Raw genomic sequence first — 23111 nt, 5'->3', positions numbered from 1 at the left:
TAGCTCTGCTTCCAAATGAAGCGGCGGAAGTCCTGTAGGTTAATATTTCAAACTGAATTTGTGGACACAGATCAGTCTGTGACACTAGGAGCCACAACGCTCATTCCACATTCAGACTGAGTTAGAGTCCAAGGGGTTGAGTCACCTGAGAACACGGACAGCATTTGCTCACCATCTACTCTTTGTGGACTCAGCCTTTTCTCTCAAGAGTCCCCCAAATACCCGTTAGAGATGAGGACCCTTTCCCTCAGCCGCAGGGATTCAAACCCAAAGTCACCAGCGTCAGGAGAGGAGCATGGAATGGATGTCCTGTACATAGCATAGTAAAGGACTCAGCCTTCCCCAGCAGTCACCTCCTTCATGGCCAGGCTGCACACATGCCTGCGTGACGTTCAAGGGACAACCGCTGAGCAGCACCACATTGATATGGACTGCGTGTGCTTAACCATGGAGATTTCATCACTCAGACAAACGCTTCCTGACAAGAAAACCTCAGTCCATTTACCCATGGAGGGAGAAAGTTGGAACGTACAATTTCATGAACTTGCAAAGCATGTAAAACAGAAAGCATCAGCAGGCTTTCAGGAGCTGGAGCCACACAGAAGGAACCCCATAGCTCCACGGGGAAGGGGTGCAGCTGTTTTTTGCACCCTGTCTACAGGCCGCTGTGTCACTGAGTCCCTTATCCATGGTTTGCTCTTATTGTTGCTACAGTTCCTTCCTGGAGGAGGGATGTGGGAAGTAAATCATGTCTACTTCTCCTAAGGACCCAACAACAAACAGGCACAGTGCCACCAGAGTTCAGCTGGGGAAGCAATTGGGTTTTCTTACAGAGCACAGGCGAGGAGTTATTTATAGGGGTGTGAGGGCTGCCCTCAAAAGGCCACACCAGAGTCGTTAGCCAGCAGGGATGTTGATTTTCCCATAGCTTCACAGATGAAGCCTCCCCTAGTCTTCCCTGCCCTGTATATTTTAGCCCCTTCCCGAGGCCACATGCAATTAGAGTAGAATGCTATACAACAGGTGACAGGGAGACTCTAGATGCTCAGGTGACCCTCTTGTAATCATCCCTACCCCTCAAAGAGGGGATGTAAACAGTCAACAACCCCAGCTGGGATCATCTTTTGCAAGTGAGACAGTGGCTGGTTTGCTTTGGGGATAGTTATATGTACAACACTCACCCAGCCACATGGACCTCATGTCCATGTCCCTCACCCATGTCCTCTGTCAGGGTCTTCTCTCCACTAGTCCTTCATGAGAGAATGATGGTGGGCATATAGGCCAATACCATTTGAGCATCTGCAAATCACTGCCAGGTGCTGTAGAGAGGCAGTGGCTGGCTGGGTCAGGAAGGACTGTACCAATTCTCCTTTTATTTCTGGGTTAGTTGGCTGGAAGTCCATGGATTTGGCCATTGGGCACATGCCCTGTTCCAAAGAACCTTCCACCAGCAAGAACTGGTTCATTAGGGTGTGTGCTTTGAGAGTGTCCTGATTCTGGCCCTCGGCCTAGCAAGGGCAGCTGAGAGGAATAGTGCCTACCTCCCCGGTTCCTGGTCCCCGGGGCTTGGTCTCTGCTCACTGCCTTCCCTTTGCATGCTGGTTGCTTTCCCCTACTGGTTATAGCAACCTTCCTCTTAACAAGCACATTGCCTTCATTGAGAAGGCCAGGCTTTCCTCACACTCTCCATCCACTGGTCTGGGAAGTGGGCACAGGCCACTGAACTCCTGGTCACCTGCAGAAGAGCCAGGGTCTCCCAGGAGTGGAGGAGTAATGGCCCCTCCCCAGAAATATCAATGCCTGCCAAGCAGAAGCAAGAGATGGTGTGCAAGAGGAGACAATGCCCCCACTTGCTAGAACCTGGTCTCATGGTTAGAAGACCCCTAGGAAAGATGGTGGGAAATATCTTCATACTGTAATTACATCCAAGAAAGACAGAGACGGAGATAAAGACAAACTAACTAGAAAGACAGAGAGAGAAAGAGAGGCAGAGACAGAGACAGGGGGAATGCAGAGAAATAAAAACAGACAAGCAGAATAGTGTCATGCAGTCCTTTCCACCTGACAAATACAGAAACGAGTAGCTGCTGGCTCACACACCTCACATCCTTCCTCACATACACCCCTGAGTTTTTGCTATTTGTCTCATCTCCCAGCTTCCCTATCCCATTTTGAATCAAGTTGGTTTTTTTTTTTTTTTCACTAAAAAAGGTAATAGGATATCCTCTCCAGCAAGCTCAGATATGACACAGAGCTGAACCCATTCCACCCCCAGTTCTGTCCCCTCCTTAGGGGCTCTGGTGTAGGTCTGACAAATATCCTTGCTACTCTCTGTGTGTTACAGAGTTATATGTCATGTGCCCTCGAGGTACCTTGTCCCTCTTCAGACAAATGATGACTTTACAATATGGAGTCAGTGTGGTACTCTGGACTGAAGGTGTGAAGTGTTCATGAGGTAATATCTCAGGCCACCCTGTGTCCCCTCTTAACCTTGGGTTCTCTAGAGGTGCTGTGCAGGCTGAGATAATGCTCACGACTGCTCAAGACCCCAGGACTCCAGTGTCACAGAGGAAAAGAATAAACTGTACCACGGCCCCGGAGTAACTCAGTGTACATGAGCCAGAGGCTCCTCCCAACATCAATAGCATCCATCATGTCTGTCAAAGAGGAATAAACCAGATCTTAGGTTTTCTCATGGCTGGCCACACTGCCTTTCTGGCTTGCTGTGCACCAGGAGGTGGTTGCTATGTCTTGTTCCCAAACCTGGGCAGAGTGCAGTGTTGTCCCCAAGCAGAATAAAGCACCGTGTTCAACCATGAGGACGGATAGGCAGCAATCAACCAACTAGCGGAACACATGGGTTCACTGTGGACATTGTCTCCTCCCATTGTTGGAATACAGAGGGGTTTCTGCAAACCCGTGGCTGAGCATGAGCTGGATGAGGACAGTTGAGGTTGAGGCTGGGAAGTGCACTAAAGGGACCGCATGCTGCAGAGATTCCTGCTTGTGACAGGGAGATGGGGAATCCTGCCACAGAGCTGGCAGGAACAACACACTTGCCAAGGACCGGAGCACCTCTCCTCAGATGCCCAGATCACTGGTGCTAACGGAAATGCATGGGGCTGCCCCTTGGGCCCTGGAGAGATAAGCGTGGATGACAGGAAGCGAAGTGGTGGTAAGGCCCTGAGAGCCACTCACTGCGAGACAGCAGGACACATGTCTCATGCTGAGCTGAGCCTCAGCCGACAGAAAGTTGCTCATTTGGAAACAATGCCTTCATTTCTGGGAATATTGTGTGGGGAGGTTCTTAGAGGGCTGGTCCTTGGGGACAGTGTTGCTGCCACGCTTGCATGGCAGCGTCCTGCCTTGCTGTGTGTGAAACACACGCTCATCCACGCAGAGCTCACACGTGAGTTCAAAATCCTCAGCTAGGCAGCCGTCTGTGCTCCTGCCTTCCCACTGCCATCTAAGAAGCAGGGGAGTAGTGACTCCCCACGAGCCAAAAGCAAGGAGACCCTAAGGATCCAGAGTCCATCCATCCACCCATCCATGTTGCTGGAGGCAAGACTGCCCTGCAATATACCTACACATATGCATACACACACAGGTACACACACATATTTGCACAGATGAGCACACACATGTGCACACTTGCATATATGCACGTCTACACTCACACACGTATGCATAGTATTTTGCCTGGATACCCAGACACATCCCACAAAGACACCTCCAGTTGGCCTGTGACTGACCTGTGGAGGCACATACATTTTGCACAGTGTCTGTTGCTGGAGTTATGGACACACACATTCCTCAGACACACTTCCATGTGCAAAGACTAAAAGTCACCAGAACCAAAAGCTGAAGGCAAGCCCACATACTCTGCTCCCATCAGCCCTCTTCTCACAGGCCCAGAAAAGTGATACGAACTCCCTTTTGGAGACATAGAAAACACCTCAACCACATGTCAGAAGCAAGACACACAAATGTACATAGACACATGCAGGGCCCTTTCACACTGCCCACTCTCGAAGGGAGACAGGAAGGGACCTCAAGCTGGTCAGAGAGTCACTGCCTGAGAGGACTAGCCACTTGGAGACAGGCAGCCTCCGCTAGCCCCACAGGGCTGTACGTATGTCCCCTGTCCTCCAGGCAGTGACAATCTTCAAACCATTCCTGGGTCACTGGTGCTGGCAGATCTCCCAGGTCCAGGTGACACATTATGCTCTGGGCCAGCTCAGCTCTTAGTGTCCTCTGCTGACTTTCAGCAACTGTGCCAGGCTCTCTACAGGGGCTGTGGGTGCTTAGGGGGCCCTGGTCAGAGGTCACACAGCAGGAAAGGGGAAGGCTGGACCACAGGGCTATGGAGGTTGAGGGCTTACCACAGCTGATGTAATCTGTGTCCAACTCTGCCTAGGGCCAGCCCTGTGCTCTGTGGGCCCACCCCACCTCCAGTGGTCCACATTTAAGGATGCAAGAACAATCAATGGCTTTCACTGTCAGGTTAGGTTTCAGGGACAGGTCTGGAGCACCAGAGAACAGTTGATGGGTTGGCTCTTCTGCAGGGCCTTCCGGCTGTCCTGCACGCACCCCACCAGAGTGTAGACCTAGGAGGGGAGAACTGGTAAGGACTAGCTGTGCAGTCAGGACAAGGCCTTTCTGTCCACAGCTCTATGTCTAGTAACAAACCAGAGTCAGGAGTGGTGGCACATACCTGTCATCCCAGTACTTGGGAGGCTGAGGCAAGAGGATTGTGAATTTCAGGCCAGCCTGGACCACACAAGGAGACCCTCCAGAAAACCAACACCAAAAAAAAAAAAAAAAAAAAAAAAAAAACTGAAAAAATCATGGCACTACAGAACACAGGTCATAGGTCATGTCTTCAGAGAACCCCAGTTTCCCTGACATCTTCAGTGTCCACAACTCCTGCCTTCCTCATGAGCACCAAGAGCACCAGGGGATGGGGGTAGGTAGGGTTTGTCCAGTAGACAGTGCAGATCTATCTGCCAGCTTGGATCCAAGAAGCCAGCTCAGCCTTCCGTTTGCCATGCACTCAGTCTGCACTTATCGGAGCTGACAGCCAAGCTGTTCCTAGCTCAGACGATGAATATGCATGGAGACTGCAAACATGAGACAAGGGACATCATGGCTGTGGCTTCTGGGGAAGGTTGTTCGTTTTGATGACACTGTTTAATTTGGATTTACCGGCCTCCTTTCATCATCCCAGGGGCAGGCTTGGTAATCAACATCTATGTGATACACTTTGTGCCATAATTAAAGCTGCCGCTTAATTAGAAAAGCCGTCCACCCCCAGACAAAAGGAGTCCAAGCATGGTTCCGACAAGGAAGCATGAGAACTCACTGGAGTGGATGGTGCTGCCTGTGGGTGCTGGGACACTCTCACACATGTGCACACACACACACACACACCTGCAGCCCGGTTTCTGATGGTCACCTCTGCCAGTCCTGCAGGCAGGCTCTGGCCATGATGTGGGTGAAGCCCTTGAGGAAGTCACAGCAAGAAAGCTTTGAGAGAGCCTAGCCTGAGTTTGCAATGCTCAATTTCCCCACTTAGCTACCCACGGACACCTGCCACCAAACACCAGGTGTTTGTTGGCTGAGCAGGCAAGGCTCACAGACACCACTGCCATCGCAGCCCACGTGTTCGCCTTGGCGTTCTGCGCCGGACACCCTGTTGCTGACTGCACACAATAGCCTCTAAGCTTACGGCTCAATACAATCGCCATTTCTTGCCGTGGTTCTGGGGGGCAGGAATTTGGAGGCCTCCACAAAGATTCTAGGTTGGGGGCTGTCATGTTATACAGTCACATAGGGGACCCCTGAGAGGTATGGGTGTCTCTCCAAGCATCATCTAAGAGCCTACCCTCATCACCTTGCCCATCAGCCTGCACGCTGGGACGCCCCACTTACTCCTTCTTTATTTCTCAACAGCTCCACCATGTTCCTGGCTCAGTTTCCCTGGGCTGCTTCCCATCATGCTTATGCTCTGATACACATGCCTGGCACACATGCCTCACCTGAAGTGGAGCTTCTGCCTTACCACATGAAACTAGACATGAGGAGAAATGGTCCAAGAGCTGAGTGATAAGTGCTGAATACATTTGTCCTTGGTTTACTCACTGGGATGGGGAATGTCCAGCAGGGAGAGAGAGCTCCTTGTCCCTTGGCAAGACAAGTGGGTGACATTCTGATACAGGTGGACTGTCCACATCAGGACCCAATCCATACTCCCCATAATTCCTCCTCGCCCTCCCAACCTAGGTCGGGAGGCTATAAGAAAGAATATAACAGGTCTCACCAGGTTCCGTCAAAGCATGTCAGAAACCTCTGTGCAACCCCAAATTTGAAGGCAGCAGCAGCTAGCTCCCTGGGTCTGTCTCATGATGATGTAAATAATTCAACTTCTGAATTTCAGAAAATGCCCAAAAATAAAAGAATCAGGCATGAAAAATACAGGTTATTTTGGGACTTAAGAAATAGCACAGCTACCAGGATCTCCCTGGAGCTGCAGTCTCTGCTCCACACTCAGAGGAACACCCAAGCTCAGGCACCATCCTGGGAGCTGCTTCAAGCACAGCCCCCAGATAACTGTTCCAGATTCTGGGCCTTCACAGCCACCTGGGACCCTGGGCTTTGACCATCTTACTACCTAAGCCCATGCACAGAGCAAGGTGGAGGTGGAGAATGAAATCTTCAAAAGCAGCCTGAAGACCGGGACTCAGAGGAACTTGGTGGGTGGTGGGGGTGGTCCACTCCTTTTTTTCTCCATCACTGCACCCACTGCTCTGATGAGGCACCTCCCTGACCTTCTTGTTCCATCCTCTTCCTGGCCCCACCCTCCTCAGAAAGCTCCTTGACACAGTTCTAGTCTTGGGTCCACTGGGCAGTAGAAGGACTGCAAACAGACTCACCACTCATGTACCTTCACCAGGCCCCTCGAGGCACTCTGGCAGCATGCTGAACCCTGAACTCAGACATCAGGGAGCTGCTGAGAGTTTCCCTGTCTAGGCCTCCTGTCCTGGTAGTCTGTGATGGAGCCCAAGAGCAGCCAGCTTTCTGCTGCCAACTCAAAGCCTTGATGTCATGGATGCTGGGCCTGGCTAATCCTCCTACCAAGTGTTCGTTCAAGCTCAGCTCTGGTCAGGTCCCTGTGTGCTTCTGGAATGACATAATACTCAGGTACCCGAGTCCATCTGAGCATTTATGTGTGTGTGTGTGTATGTGTGTGTGTGTATCTATATCTATATATATATAGATATAGATACACACACACACAGCTACAGCTGCACTCACATAGGTAGCCCAGCCACCTCCAGCCTGCCAGCCTCTGAGTCCAATGGGAAAGGGGACTGATCCAGTGGCTGGGTGTCAAAAGGATGCATACAGCAGACATCAGAGGGGCAAAAGAGAGACAGTAAGAAAGAGTTAGAGAGATTGAGGGAGACAGAAATAAACAGAAAAAGAGAGAGACAGAAATTTAGAAAGATTGAGGGGGACAGAGAAGAGACACAAAGAGAGACAGAGGGATCAAGGGAGAGACAGAGACACAAAGCGACGGGTCCATCTGCAGCCTTGCACTCCTGGACAGCAGAATCCCACCTCCAGTCCTCAGCTGCTGAGGCCAGGCTGCTCACCTCTTGGGCCTGTAGTCGGGGATGGTCCTATCCAGGGAGATGCGGTCACTGAGCTGTGCATTGTACCCAAACTCCTCGAACTTGCCCTCGGCCTCTTGGCTATCATCCTGCAGAGTGGCAGCCACTCCTCCCTGGCCCAGGCCACCTGGCCCCTCCACCAGCCCGATGGGCTTTGCGAGGCCTGGAGAAGACAAGAAAGGACAGGTCAGCAGATGCTTGAGGTCGCTCCCAGCACATGCAGCCCAACCCCAGTGTGTTCCGGAAGAGACACAAAGCTGGCAAGGTTGTGGGAAGGTGTCACACATAAGTGAGGGCAGTGTGGCTACTCTATATGACACCAGGATGGTAAGAGTAAGTCACTGTGCATTCACAACAGAACCCCAGCATCACAGGAAGGTCCAGTAGGACCCTTCACCTCAGCCACAAGTCCTGTACCATTATCAGTTCACCATTGTAAAAGATCATTATAAAAGTTCACCAGAAGGAGATGCAGAGGCCAAGACTGTGAACTCTCTGGACTCTATGTGCACTCTTTCTTTAATCCTGAAGTTGTTATAAAGGGTAAGTCAGGGCCAGAGAGATGATGGCTCAGAGGGTGAGGGTGCTTGCCACCAAGCCTGATGACCTGAGTTCAATCCCCAGAAACCACATGGTGGAAGGAGAGAACCGACTCCTGAAAATTGTCCTCTGAGTTCCACCTGCATGCTGTGGCATACATAAGCATGCATACACACACACACACACACACACACACACACACACACACTAAACAAACAATGTAATAAAATCTAAAATAGGGTTGGGGATTTAGGTCAGTGGTAGAGCGCTTGCCTAGCAAGTGCAAGGCCCTGGGTTCGATCCTCAGCTCAAAAAAAAAATTCTAAAATAAAGAGTAAAGTTAATTAATATATAAAGATTTAATTGTAAAGAACTAAAATAAACGTTTTAGTACAAAGTCACTGTCCCCACCCTGGGCATGGGTAGTGTTTGTCTTCCAGACCAATTACAAATTGCTGCCACATACAGTTTCACTCTGAGACCACAGGTGATCACTCAGGGAGCAGAGGAAACAGGGCATTGGAGAAGGGAAGCCGGTGAAGAGGGGCAAGGTCTCTGCAGAAAGCCAGGACAGAGCCTGCTCTGCTCAGAGTCTTAGATGGGGCAGGGGCTATGGAGCCAGGGAACCCCAGCTAGGGAAGGTTCTCAGCTGTCAGTGGACATGGCTCAGAGCATTCCTCCTAGAGGGGCTGTGGTCCAGGGCAACAACCACAAGCAGAGATAGTACCCTTTGCTCGCCTTGGTGGAGATCCAGCCAGGTATTATGAGGTGTGAACCTCCATACTCCAAATAGTCAGGGGGGTTTTCTACTCAGTCCAGGCTCCTGGACCTCTGTGTGTTCTGGAACATTCCATTTTAATTGTTCAAACATAAACGTTGATGTTTGTATAGGACTGAAGGATATGCATTGAATATAAAATTGAAAAAGTATGAGACACATTACTTCACACGCTTATTTTTATCTTAATGTTGCAACATATCTAAAAATCATGCCTTAGACATGGGGCTCTCCTGGGCCAGCCCAGGCTGGCCTAGAACTCACTATGTAGCCCTGGATGGCTCCCTCCTGCCTCACCACCACATCTGGCAAAATTCTACTGTTTTTAAACATACACTTTGTGCCTTTCATTTTGAAAGGGAAAAGACAGGCAACTCCCAGGGGTAGACACGCGGCAGCTTCCAAGCAGGCAGGAGACCAGCCCTGACACCCTCAGAGCAATTGTCCTCAGATCTTGCTGCCTGGCTGGAGGGTGGCTGGGGGTGTTCAGGGGGTGCCAGTACCCAGCTTTGGGGATTCACTTATAAAAGCAAAATATACACTTGATACACTATTCAGTCAATCCAGAATACATCACCTGAGCTCGCCTGCCTGCAAACCCCACTCTTCAAAGCACTAACCTCTTGTTGGCCTGATGCATTCTTTCCATATTACAGCCAGTACGTGAGCATTGTAGCCGTGATAGCCGTATGGATCTGGTTCCTTCTTTGTGAGCCAGAGACAAGTCCCAGGGCTCCTCAGTGTGAAAAATGAGTAGAGTCTGTTTCCACCTCCGCCCACGTCCCCTCCCCTGCACCACCTTCCCCCAATTGTTCTCAACTCTGTTGTATTTTTAGCGATTCTGGTGGTTGCCCTTGTGACTTCAAGAGGAATGCTGAAGGCTCTATTTCTGAGAGCATCAACTTTCGCCATGTCCCTCGATGCCCAACGTGTAAGATAAGAGACATGCAGGCTTCTTGCCCATGGCTCCACAGTGTCCCTCAAGGGTGTTTGCAACAGCCCTATCATGCTCTGCAAACACAAGCAAGATTCCGTGAGATCTTAAAACAAGAAATGGATCCTATTTATCCTGTGAAATTACATGAACAGAACTCACTGGTGAGCCCAGCACTGAGAAACCCACCAGGATCAAAATGTCATTCCATCACTAACCAACCTCAGGCTACATAATGAAGAATTTTCAAATATCAAGGCAATGTTGATTTTTATCACCAATGTTCCAAATTCCCAGAATCACACACACACACACACACACACACACACACACACACACACACACACACACTCACACACACACACACACACACACACACACTTTGGTTGCTTTGTGTTGTATCACGACCCGCCATCTTGCTCTGGCATGGGTGTGCAAGTGTGGCAGTAACAGTGTGTGTTGGCACACGCTCTGCAGGCATGTCCACTGCCTCCTTCTCTATAGCACCCCTAGGAGGTCCGTCTATGAGGCACTTCAATGTGTAGGCACTTCAATCTGAGGCGCAGAGTCAAATAACACAGCCAAAGTCACGGTGTTAGAAAGCACATGACCACACCCAGGCAGCAAAGCTGGAAACAGTTGGTCTCCATGCTGGATGCCAGGCTCCTCACTGCAGAGCGGGGACAGGTGGTAGAATCCTAGGCAATTCTCAGCACCCTCATGGAGGGACCCTTTTACTTCCTACATAATCTGTATTGTCTTGCCCAGTCACCATCCGTGGAAACCTTCTTATGCTCAGCCTGGGTAGGCTCTCTCATTTTGTGAATTCCACATCTCCTTAGGTCTGGGACTTGCTTTTTACTTGACAGAAAAATATTACCAAATCATATTTCATGGGTATATGAAAATATGGAAAGAGCATTTTCTAAGCTATAAGGCAGTTGAAAAACGTTTTTTTCCTCCTTAGGAGTGGCAGATAACTTTGCTGGATATAGAGTTCCTAAGCTTCTCCTGCTCACCCAGTTCCAGGACAGAGTTCCAGCACAAGAAACGCTTTTCCTTCTACAGGTTTTAATTCTCATTCATACTCTCTCTGTCTGTCTCTATCTCTCTGTCATCTCTGCCTTTGTCTCTCTGTCTCTCCTCTAGCTGTCTGTCTGTCTCTCCCATCTGGAGTTTATTATGGTCATGTTCAGCCTTCAGGAAATATTTCATTCTGGGAGATGTGTTCTGTTAACTGTGAGATTATATTTCTGTCTGCCTTCCAACTTGTTCTTCTATAACTGCCTTTAACTATTTGTCTTTTTAAAAATATTTTTATATTTTATTGTATTTGTATCTATGTGTATGTGTCTATGTCTGTGTGGATGTGTACCATGTATTTGCAGGTACCAGTGGAGGCCAGAAGAGGGCATCAGATCTTCTGGAGCTGGAGTTACAGGTGGTTGTGAGTCACTGGGTATGGGTGCTGGGAACAGAGCTTGGGTTCTCTGGAAGAGCAGCAGCACCCTCACCACTGAGCCCCCCAGCCCTGGAACTTCCCTAAATGAAGATTCCTCCTCTTGCCTCTTCCTCCTGCTGATACCACTTCTTTTTTTTTTTTTTTTTTTTTTTTTTTTTTTGGTTTTTCGAGACAGGGTTTCTCTGTGTAGCTTTGCGCTTCTCCTGGAACTCACTTGGTAGTCCAGGCTGGCCTCGAACTCACAGAGATCCGCCTGGCTCTGCCTCCCGAGTGCTGGGATTAAAGGCGTGCGCCACCACCGCCCGGCCTGATACCACTTCTTTGTTTTCATTCTCTGAGACTTTTCGGACCACCAGCTTGATGCCTTGTCACATCCTCATGGCTAACTAGCCCACCTACAGAGTTCTTTCTTGTTATCTATTGTGTTCCTTATTCTCTGCTTTCTGTGGATGACACGCTGGCTTTCTGCCAGTTGCTGAGCAAGCAGACTCCTGCCCCTGGAGGTCTGTCTGTACTCACACAGCCCCAGGGCATGACCTCCTCAACTCTTTGGAGAACAGATGCAGAAACAGACCCAGTGTCACAAAACAGCCCAGACAAGGCCTCCCTCGAGCTGTTCAGTGGAGGTGGTGATCCAGGGCCCAGCCCAGCGTCCTGCTTAGGAACCTCCACTGTGATGAATCAAAGTAGACTCCCGGTCTCTGCTGGTCCAGGCCTGGCCCCCACCATCCTTCCTGGCATCTGGCCCCACAGGACACACAGCACATCTTACTTTTCTCAGAGAAGTCTTGTGTATTAACTATTTTCCTCATTGCTGGGACAAAAATCCTCACTTTAATAGCAACTTAAGGAAGGACAGATTGAGGGTGCAGTCCACCAAGGTGGCAGGAGCTTGGGATGTGGCAAATGTGTTGCTGATTAGTCAATAAATAAAACACTGATTGGCCATTGGCTAGGCAGGAAGTGTAGGCGGTCCAAGGAGGAGAATAAAGCTGGGATGTGGAAGGCTGAGTCAGAGAGACACTGCCACCCGCCATGATGACAAACAGCACGTGAAGATGCCGGTAAGCCACGAGCCATGTGGCAAGGTATAGATTAATGGAAATGGATTAATTTAAGCTGTAAGAACAGTTGGCAAGAAGCCTGCCACGGCCATACAGTTTGTAACCAATATAAGTCTCTGTGTTTACTTGGTCGGGTTTGAGCGGCTGTGGGACTGGCAGGTGAGAGAGATTTGTCCTGACTGTGGGCCAGGCAGGAAAACTCAAGCTACAAGGCAGCAGGTCACTCTGCACGCACAGTCAGGAAGCAGAGAGTGATGAACGCTGGTGCTCAGTTTGCCTTTTCCTCTTTGTTCAGTCCGGGACCCCAGTCCATGAAACGTCACCAACCATCCAGGGTGAGTCTTCTGTCTCAATTAACCTAACCTAGAAACTCTTTTACAGACAAGAGCTTTGTCTTCCGAGCAACTCTAGATCCATCTAAGTTGACAATCGGCACTAACAATCACACCTTGTTTTTAAAGTGTGCCCAAGGGCCACGGGAGGAGTTCTAGGTGGTACATGTTCATCTGCCCTTAAGGACACACCTGTTCCCTGCTATTTGCAGGACTTCTGGGGAGCCCCAACAGAAGATGTGGGAATCTGAGGAGATTCACAAATGGGTTCCACACAGACTCATCTCTGAGGGTGTTAGGCATCAAGGTGCTCTGGTCAGGGGCCTCCAGTGGAGAGGGGTCAGCATGAACAAAGCAAATCTCCAAAACCAGCCTGGGAGTGAGACCCGAAGTCAGAGCCACCTGCTTGGGCCTCAGCTCCCCTCAGTTCTCAGGAGCGGGAATCTGTGCCAGCTATACTGATTGAAAACTCCAAATTGGATTTTGCCTTTAAGGAAGGTCACTCTGGCCTCTCATCTTCCTGCATTCTCCCTGCATCAGCTCAGATCCTATTTCACAAAAAAAAAAGAAAGAAATTCTTGTAAAGAGATGGAATTGCTTGATCTCACCAGGAAATGAGGGCAGGCCTGGAAGGACACCAAGATGACCTTTCTGTGATAGAAGAGTCATGAGGCCTGTTTTACCATGTTAATAGTCTATACGGCCACCCAAGTCTGAGGCTCTGACAAAATCCATAGTGAGCTGGGCAGCCCCCTCTGCCTGGACTTCTGGACAGCAGCTGTGGAATCTTCTCTCTTACTCTCCACTGGGGCCCAGTTTTCACTGCAGGCTAAGCTCTAGGCACAGTACAGACTGGGCAAGAGGGGCACGTGGGTTTGGGGTAGATGGTAGAGGATGATGTTTCATTCCTTCCCGGTCCTCAGGATCCCCAGCTTCAATGGACAGAACAAGTGTTATACCCACAAAGCACAAGAGACCAGACCATATACACTACTGTGGGCTGAACCTCATCTTCCTAACATGTTTACCGTCAATGTGTTTAAGTCCTGATTTCAAGAGTCACGAATGTGGCCCAAAAATAGATGTGATCACAGTAAAATGAAGTCACATGGGATGAGGCTAAGCCCCAAGTCTAGCTGGTGTCCTCAGAACCAGAGGATTTGGATGTCTACCCACAGAGAAGGCCATCTGTGGGCAAGGCACAGATATAGAGTTGGGACCACAAGCCCCACATCTGGAACTTCTAGCAGCTGGAAAGGCTTCCCTGGAACCATGAGAGATGAAACTTGCAGACTCCTTGACTTCAGGGCCTGTTGTTATTTGCCACACACCACAGCCCACACCGCACACTGTCACTTGGACCTGACCCAGCTCTGCTGGCATCTGGGGGCAGAAGATTCTGGTGTGTGGACTGTTCCTCACATGGGGTAACCCAATGTGTGTCCATTCCAGGGGGCTTAGCTGCCTTGTCATTATCCTCCTGTGCAGAAGGTGGAGACATGGTTTCCTAAAGTACGACAGTTCCTGGAGAAGCTAGGATGGAGTGCTTTCTAGTGTCCAGTCCCCAACTCTCCCCTAGCTGAACAACACTGCAGCTTATGTGGCAGCTCTGATGTCATGTGACTCTAGGTGGCTGAACAATCCAAGAGCTGGCTCCCCACACTCAATCCAGGGTCATCTTCCACAGATCTGATGCCCTGCTGAAAAGATGGAGCCACTCAAGGTCCAACACCATCGTATAATGAGCCCAACCAGCCACCCAGGCACAAACGTCCTCAGTGAAGGACAGAAGGTCACCAGCACCTCATTCCAATAGGCAAAACACCAACTGAAGAGCAGTGTCTTTAGTCCCATGAGGCCAGTCAAGAAAGAGATTCCCTTGAGTAAGAAGTCAGCTTTTTGGATTAACACTCTTGGGGGATGATTACCACATTTCCTTCACTTTGGCAGGAAGACCTAGAAGGCATACGCAGAATCACCCAAGAGTCTCATCACAGAGAGAAAAATCAATATCTACAGTTTAGTGTCCCACGTTATTTCTACAAGACTATGACCACGGTGAACACAAGGGACAGATTAAGTTCGCACTTTGCCCTTTTCACTCTGCCCTAGCACTTTCCTGCCACGGAAGATTCTTTTAAAACTTCACTTGGACAGCCGTAAACGTAAAAACTCAATGTGAAACAGTTCCTTTTATTTCTTTGTCCATTTGTCAAAAAGGCATGGAGAGGGGTTAGAGTGATGGTTCAGTGACTAAGAGCATTTGCTTCCAGAGACCAGAATTTGGTTCCCAACACTCACATCAGATGGCTCACAAAGGCCTGTAACTCCAGCTCCAGGGGATCCCATGGCTTCCTCTGGCCTCTTCAGGAACCCGTATGCACACGGCATACGTGCACACCCATGTACACACATATACGCACACATATAGAAATTTGACAGAAGCCATCCCACACCAATGGGCAGGCACATGCTGTCTTCAGGAAACCTGGCAGGGGCAGGTAACTAAGCATGGTATGGACCAGGGCAGCATGTGAGCACCCACTGTGGGGGGCAACTCCATACTTGGGGTCAGTACCAGGAGACGACTGGGATGGGACAAGGCATTCTGGGCAGAGATCAGGGCATGGTGGGCTAGAGGAAGGTGTTTTTAAAACTTTAAAAGGTTGGTATGGGGAGGACAAGGGGAGGTTGGGGGGGCTTGATCCTTAGCAAAGAGCTACAGGAGGGTCTGAGCCTGGGTAGAGTAGGGAGGAGACTGTCCAGTCTCACACATGGGTAAGTCACTGAGGTGAACATGGCGGGGTCCCAGGGACTGTGCAGAGGGCAGGTGGGGAAAGTGGGATTTCCGGAGGGAGAGGGGATGGTGGTGTCAGTGAAGAGCTTGGGCAGCAGGAGAAAACAAGACATGGGAAGCAAGGGCCGAGGGGGGGGGCTTATTTTCAAGCCCCCGGGAGGCAGAGGGACTTTGCTAAATGAGGTTGGAGTCTAGTTCAACACTGAGACTTGGCTGCAGGGAAGGACAGCTCTGCTCAGAAGAGGGAGGACACTCACAGCTGCCACAGAAGTAACCGGGGCAAACATGGGATCCAGAGAGAGGTCTGGGAGGTTTATTGACAATACCCAGGACCCACCTAACTCTCCAGGTCACCAGGGTAGCAAAGCCTCACAGCTTTTACCGGTCCTTCTATTTCCTCATTTTAATTTCTATTTCATTAATTTCTACTTACTGTCTCCTCTTTATTTAATGACTGTGTGGTTTCTCTAAGACCTTAAGCAATATAATTCATTTTGACCTTAATTGTTTTTCAGTATATTAATATAAACAATAAAGTTAAATGCAGATCAGGCTGAACCTGAACAATTTTTAAATCATTTGGTTTCTGAGTATTTTATGATGTTCAATATCATGTCCCCTTCAGCTCACAGGAGACACAAGGTTATGGCTTTATATGAGCATGTGCAAATTACTGGCAACTCTCGTCTACAGATTCTCCCAGCTGTGTTCTGGGTCAAGAACATGATCTACAGGGTGGGCTTGCCTGTTGCTTGGTGCAGCCTCAGGCTTTTTTGTTGTTTTGTTTTGTTTTTTGAGACAGGGTCTCTCTACATAGTGAGTTCCAGGACAGCCATGGCTATGTAGACAAGGCTGACATTGAACTCACAGAGCTCTACCTGCCTCTGCCTCCCAAGTGCCAGGATTAAAGGAATGCACCACCACACCTGGATTGGGCTCAACTCTAAATTCTTTGGCCAGGTGGTGTAGCAGCAGTGGTGGCTGCGGTAACCGCTCACGCCTTTAATCCCAGCACTCGGGAGGCAGATACAAGTGGATCTCTGTGAGTTCAAATCAGCCTGGTCTACAGAGTGAGTTCCAGGACAGCCAGGGATACACAGAGAAACTGTTTTGAAAAAAAAAATTTTTTTGTTTTTTTACATTATTGTGTGTGTCTTGTGCACTCGTGAGCATGTATACGCACTTGCCATAGCACATGTGTGGAAGACAAGATAATTTTCAAGAGTAGGTTCTTTCCTTCCACCATGTGGGTTCTGGGGTTCAAACTCAAGCTTTAGGCTTGACAGTAAGTGCCTTTACCCGCTGAGCCATCTCGTTGGCCCTGCAGGCTCAAGTCTTGAGAACAGTCCATACATCCCTTAAAAATAAATAAATAAGTAAATAAATAAAAATAAGAGTTTTTAATGTTTGATCTGACAGAGCTGAGAAGTCTCCCTTCACTCAATTTCCAGAGATGGTTCATTTCTTCTCTTAGCTCTTCCCATGTTTTCCCTATATCTGGGGACATGGTGAAGAACACTGTAGCGTTTCCCTGGAGAATCGTATATCACCATGGTTTTGTTGGAAGCACCTTTGCCCCATTCCTTCACCTGGGTGCTGCCCTGCCCCCCAGTAGCTTTGGCACCTTTCCTGGAACTCACTCTGTAGACCAGGCTGGCCTTGAACTCACAGAGATCCACCTGGCTCTGCCTCACGATTGCTGGAATTAAAGGCATGTGCCACCACCGCCCGGCATGTGCTGCTTTTTAATGAGAGCTCTAAGTTTTCTGCAGGCACGCTTGGCTCTTGCCTAAGATCACTCACTCTCTCCACTCTCCTCTAAATAACCTCAAAGCCTGTACAGCAATGGCTGAGGGGCTTCATGCCCCTAGAGTGGCCCTGGTCCTAAATGTTGCTTCAACAGCCAGGGGCTGCAGACTCTTCAATAGGACCTTTGTTCATAGACTTCCTACTCCTGGCCTCTGAATCTAGCGCTTTTTCTTCCTTAGGTGCGGGCTACAGCCTGGGGACCTGTCAGCAACATCTGTCCACAGCACCTCTCCTTCCGTTCTCCCTCTGAATACACCTTTATCTTAACCCTCGTGGGTTATAATTTGCTGATTTAACTGTTGAGTCTGATCATGTCTTGGCCTCTTGGATGAGTCAAGAACAGAAGTCAGGGCTGGAGTTCATGCCAGTGTCTGAGCCAAGAGGCCCCCACACCCAACCCAGTTCACACTCCCAGGAGTCTGATGTACTTCATTTTCCTTGGCTTTCTACAGCCTCCTACACATGGCTAAGCCCATCATTCTCAGGATACTGTCATGGAGTAAGGGTGGGGAGCTTTCCTTATTAAATGGCTGAACTTTTGCAGCTAACTGTGAAGGAGGAGGAGGAAGGTGGTGGTGGTGGTGGTACTGTCTGGGCTGGCAGTTCCTTCCTTACCAATCCACACAGCTGCACAGGTGCCTCCAGACCCATTAGCACACAGTGAGAATCCCTTTGAACCCACTCTACATTCTCAACAGGAGCTTAGGGTTTTTCCTCCTGGCAGGGGCTGCCAGTTTGCGGTTTCACCAGGATGTATGTGGTGGATTTATTTAAATTGTCCAGATCGTGGCTGGTTTATTTTCCACGCCCCATCTTGCAGTTATTCCAGGTCTTTGGGGGTCTGCCTCTCCATGTGCCTTACTCTCATCCACACACTTGCTTTCCTCTTCCTTCCTGTACAGTGGCCCCGGCTATTTTCTCAAGAACATTTTCCAGGTACTACATCTTCTCTTTAGCAGTGTCTGATTCCCTGTGTAGTCCACCCACTGAGTCTTTAATTTTAATGGCAATATATTTCAACTTTGGAAGTTTGTATATATTTTCTTTTTCCCTTTTTGTTTTTTTAAGTGTTGAGACAAGGCCTCCCTGTAGCCTGGGCTGGCCTCAAATTTTCAACCCACCTGCCACCACATCAGGGCTCTTATATTTTTTTTTTCTAACCTATGCTTGCTCCTTCACAATATAATCTCCTCGTGATTGTTATCCCTTTAATTTTTCTAAGTATTTCAGGACAGTTGACTATCTCTCAAAGCATCCATCATCCTGTCCTGTGGGTGTGTCCCTCAGCCACACCCATCAGTTCTCAGCAATGGCTTGTTCCTCACTCACTACATGTTTCGTCACTAGACAATGGAATTCTTTTTTTTTTTTTTTTTTTTGGTTTTTTCGAGACAGGGTTTCTCTGTGTAGCTTTGCGCCTTTTCCTGGAACTCACTTGGTAGCCCAGGCTGGCCTCGAACTCACAGAGATCCTCCTGCCTCTGCCTCCCGAGTGCTGGGATTAAAGGCGTGCGCCACCACTGCCCGGCGACAATGGAATTCTTAAGCATTTTTTTGTTAAAGACAGAATCCTCAGATCTGTAATCCTCCCGCCTCAGCCTTCCAAATATTGAGATTACAGATTTCTGCCACCACACCCAGCTGGTTTCTGGAATCCTTAAACACCCTCCAGATCACTCTCATGAATGAATGAGTGCGTGAGGAGAGGAATTTTGAGTTGCTCTGTGTTCTGGGTCTTCAGGTATCACCAAGTCTCAGGTGTCACCTCCTAGCAGGTGGATTAGAGCTGGGGACACGGACCAGCCTGACACAGAAGTGAACCATGACTCCTGGGACTGGGGAGCAATCCAGTGTCTAGGTACAAATGAGCATGAGCTGCCCTGGCTGTGAGAAGCAAGTGTCCAGAGCAAGAGCCAAGAGCAGGAGCAGCTACACACTTGTACCTCTGCTTGTCCGCAAGGGAGCAGGTCACATGACCGCAGGGGGCAGTCTACTCCATGCTCAGAGCCCAGGTCCTCTCTGGTTCAGAGGCAGTGGTCTGACTTACAAGAGGCAAGCAGCCCAGTGTGAGATGCTACACAGCCTTCACTCCCGATCCAATCCAATGGTGGCACAGCCACCGAAGGCAGTGGCCTAGTGATGTGCAAAGCCAGCACTGATTCCACCTTTACAGAATAGTCATCCAAAGCTCTTTCCTTGTGACCTGGGAGGAGGGAACACAGTTCTTTAATTACGAGATCACTGGGGGGTGGCGCCATTGCCAGAGGGTGGGCGTGAGACTGTTTACACAGGGGCTGACTCAGTTGGGAAGCAGGAAGGCAGGCAAGGATGACTCAGGAGCTGAGGTGTGATTTGAATCAGTTTCCTACACACCTCCTCAAGCTGCACTCCTGAGAAAAACTATGGCAGAAACTCTAGGATAAATATGTCATTCACTGTCATGCTGGGGACTACAGGTGGTGGTGAGGACTGGGGCTGAAGGCTACACTGGGCCACTAAGATCTAACCAAATATTTCCAGCCAGAACTGGCACCAAGGGTGCCAGGCGACCTAAGATTTCAAGAGAAGCATCAATATTTAGGTTCCTATCCTGGTATAGTTTAGAAGAAATGGTTAACAGACGAATATAGAAGTCTGTGTGCCAGACTGGGTTTGGCTGGACTATGGGAAGCTGTGTGTGCCTATACAGAGGGACTTTGTGGGTATGACTGAGTCCAGCAGGTTGAGACGAGAAATCTGTTTCACTGGGAAGCTCACTGGGAAGCGGGATGGGGGCTGAATACAGCCACAGGTAGTGTGAAATCTGACACAGTGAAGAGAACGTGTGAGAACCAGGCGGTCTCTGTGGCAACACAATCCTGAGGTGGGGATGCTAGGATGGTAGTGGGTTCTTAAGACTGCAAGGGACAGGGAGAGACCAGCCCCAGAGTCTCTGCAGGAGGCACAGCTTCCAGACACTGAGGTTTTGGTTCCGTGAAACCCACTTCATTCATGGTCGTTTATTTCCACAAGCCCAAGAACAGCGGGGTCAAGCAAATGCCCACTCAGCATCATAAGTGTTCAGACCCCATATGCTGAGGGTTGCGGTCCCTCCCATGGGACTCCCAGACCTTACTACACCTGCAAACAGATGCATCGTGATTGGTGTGTATGGGAGTGGAGCACTTCCTCTAGGCCTGGCCAGCAGAGATAGTGGCTGCGGGCTGCATGGCGGCCAACACTACCACCTGTTGCCTCTGCTCCTGTGGGTCTGTGCACTTTGATGTGGGGCTAAGAGAACCCTCAGAGCAATGACTTCAGCAATGGCTTACGGAGAAAGAGCTGTGTGACGGAGTAGCAGACGACTCTGGAAGGAGCTTCGAGGATGGAAAGCAGTGTTTCAGGCCTATCCACCAGGTGTTGGTGTGTGTTGGCTGCAAAGGCTGCTTAGAAATCCGGCTTCTGCCACATCGAAGGCCTGTAGGTTCTCAGTTTAAGTATGGACATCAGCCTCTTTAAGGGGACACAGTAATGTGGTGGCATGGGTCTGCTTGCGGCAAGGCAGTGATGGGATTATAGGAGGGCTGCCTAAGCCCACAGTAAGCAGTTCCCAGCAGCTGCTTGAGGGCCCAAGTTGTATCTTAGACTATGGAGGTAACCCTCAAAGACCACAAATGTGGCCTTGTCTGCAAAGAGGGTTGCTGCTGATATCATTAAGTGGGAGTGTGGAGATGAGAGCGTTCAGGATTAAGAAGCCCTAAATCCAGTAGCCAGTGTCTTCGTGAAAGGCACAGCCAGTAGGCAGAGAAGTAAGGTGATGGCAAGCCTAGGATCCTTGGATGTCCAGGACCATCAAGAGAGAGGAAAAGCTACCCGTGCCTCCATCTTGGTGGCCTGCAGACTTGTCATTTGTTACATCAGCCCCAGGAAATAAGAAATTAAAGAAAGCGAGGAAGCTGCAGGTGAAGGGGAGGGCCAGTGGTGATGTCCGGCAGCCTCTGCTCCTCCCTGCACTTAGCCGGCAGATCCACTGTCTGCTTCATGCAGAATGGTCTCAACGGCTCTGGTGGGCCACTCACTTCCACAAAGGCCTTGCAGCCAGGAGTAAGTCTGACCGTAGGTCGTTATTGACATTCACATGGGACCTGCTGAATGCCAGTCTGAGAGACATCTCTAAAGAGTATATCCATCACTGTAACATGTGAGCTCTGCTTTTTATCCACAATCTTGTGCCGCTTTTCCTGCTTGGAACTAGGACTCAATGCTTGTGGCTGGAGCAGCTGTGAAGTGAGCATTAAGCGCAATGCATGACAGGGATTCAGATGGGCTTAGCCCTGGAAAATATCCACTTCCCTCTGGAGCCCATGTGCTACAGAAAGACCACAACATAGGGATGCTCTTCAGCTGTGGTTCTGAAGCGTACGGAGACAAAGAACTCAAGTCACATAGTCTCTGATTATCAGAGACTGAATTCTCTCCCATAGAAAGGCAAAGAAAGACAAGATCTCAGCACAGGAAAACTCAGGCTGCCAACTTATCCATGGCCCTGCCAAGAAGAACTCGGCTAGTGTCTCCTGGCCAGGCAAGAGCCCCCGCGGGAACAGAAATGCTGCCAGCTCCCGCCAAACCCCGGCAAACTTCCCTGCCCCCAGAAAAGTCAGTTCACACTTGGCCAGCCCACCTCTTCCGCACAGAGTACCTGGGCTCGTGGGTGGCTGTGATTTTCAACTTGGAAGGCTGTGTGGCTCTGGAGCTCCCTGCTTCTCTTTGAGTCACTGGTTTCCATCTGTCACCGCAGCATCAGCCAATGTTCTGAGAGAGGAAACAGCCTTGAGTACACAGGCTGCCAGCCACACGTCCATCCCAGAGGAAGAAGCAGAGGAAAAGGCCTCTGGGGAAAAGGGTGGTTGACCTTGAAAGTGAAGGTGTCGGGTATGACAACCAGGTCCAAGGGACAGCTTCCCCTAGTTGGAGTCTAAGACCACCATGATGCAGCTGACATCTCCCATGACACCCAGGGCCATCATAAGCCCAGAGAAAGGATTCATTGTTAGCTAGGATCCGATAGTGGCAGTAGGTCAAGATAACATGTGCTCATTGAAGACAACTAAGAATGTAACAAAGAATAGAACCAACTTCTAAAAAGCAACAAACAGGGCTGGAGAGGTGGCTCAGTGGGTAAGAGCACTAACTACTCTTCCAAAGGACCCAGGTTTGATTCCCAGAACCCTCATAGCAGCTCACAACCACCCCTAACTCCAGTTCTAGGGGAAATGACATCACCTTCTGGACTCTGTGGGCCCAGGCACACATTGTAATACACAGACTTACAAGTGCACCAAACACCTATAAATACATTAAAAAAAATTTAAAGTGGGCTGGAGAGATGGCTCAGAGGTTAAGAGCACTAACTGCTCTTCCAGAGGTCCTGAGTTCAATTCCCAGCACCCATATGGTGGCTCACAACCATCTGTAATGAGATCTGGCACCCTTTCCTGTCTACATAATAAATAAATAAATAAAAAAAAAAAAAAAAATTTAAAGTAATAAACATCTGATGAAGTATGTCACCCAGAGAGAAGGCAGCAGCAGTGTGGACAGGAGAGCTGGGTAGTATTTGCACTTTGTCCTGACGGGGGCTCTGAACACTATGAATCTGACATTTCAAGTGGAAGAAATCAGCAGAGTCATTTTATCTCTCCAAAGCCAGGTGAAACCTCCGTGTCCAGCCACATATGGAAACA

General features: G+C 49.5%; 1 protein-coding gene across 2 annotated transcripts in view; it reads right to left on the bottom strand.

Annotated features, from left to right (window-relative positions):
- The window catches only part of Galnt9 (polypeptide N-acetylgalactosaminyltransferase 9), a 71112-nt gene that overhangs the window by 31666 nt on the left and 16335 nt on the right, over positions 1-23111 (bottom strand). Inside the window, exons 2-3 of one of the 2 annotated variants that reach the window (XM_052754878.1) lie at positions 22067-22179; positions 7656-7836 (exon numbers count right to left, since the gene is read on the bottom strand). Coding sequence is in view for 1 of the 2 variants with exons in the window: in XM_052754877.1 (XP_052610837.1) it covers positions 7656-7836 (181 nt within the window). In the remaining variant the exon portion in view is untranslated. The remainder of the gene's footprint in view (positions 1-7655; positions 7837-22066; positions 22180-23111) is intronic. The other variant, XM_052754877.1, reaches the window with a different exon arrangement.

The sequence above is a fragment of the Peromyscus californicus genome, unplaced genomic scaffold (assembly GCF_007827085.1).
Source record: "Peromyscus californicus insignis strain IS unplaced genomic scaffold, ASM782708v3 Scaffold_2__1_contigs__length_46816999, whole genome shotgun sequence".
Taxonomy (NCBI): domain Eukaryota; kingdom Metazoa; phylum Chordata; class Mammalia; order Rodentia; family Cricetidae; genus Peromyscus; species Peromyscus californicus.
This window is presented reverse-complemented; position numbering and strand designations above follow the sequence as displayed.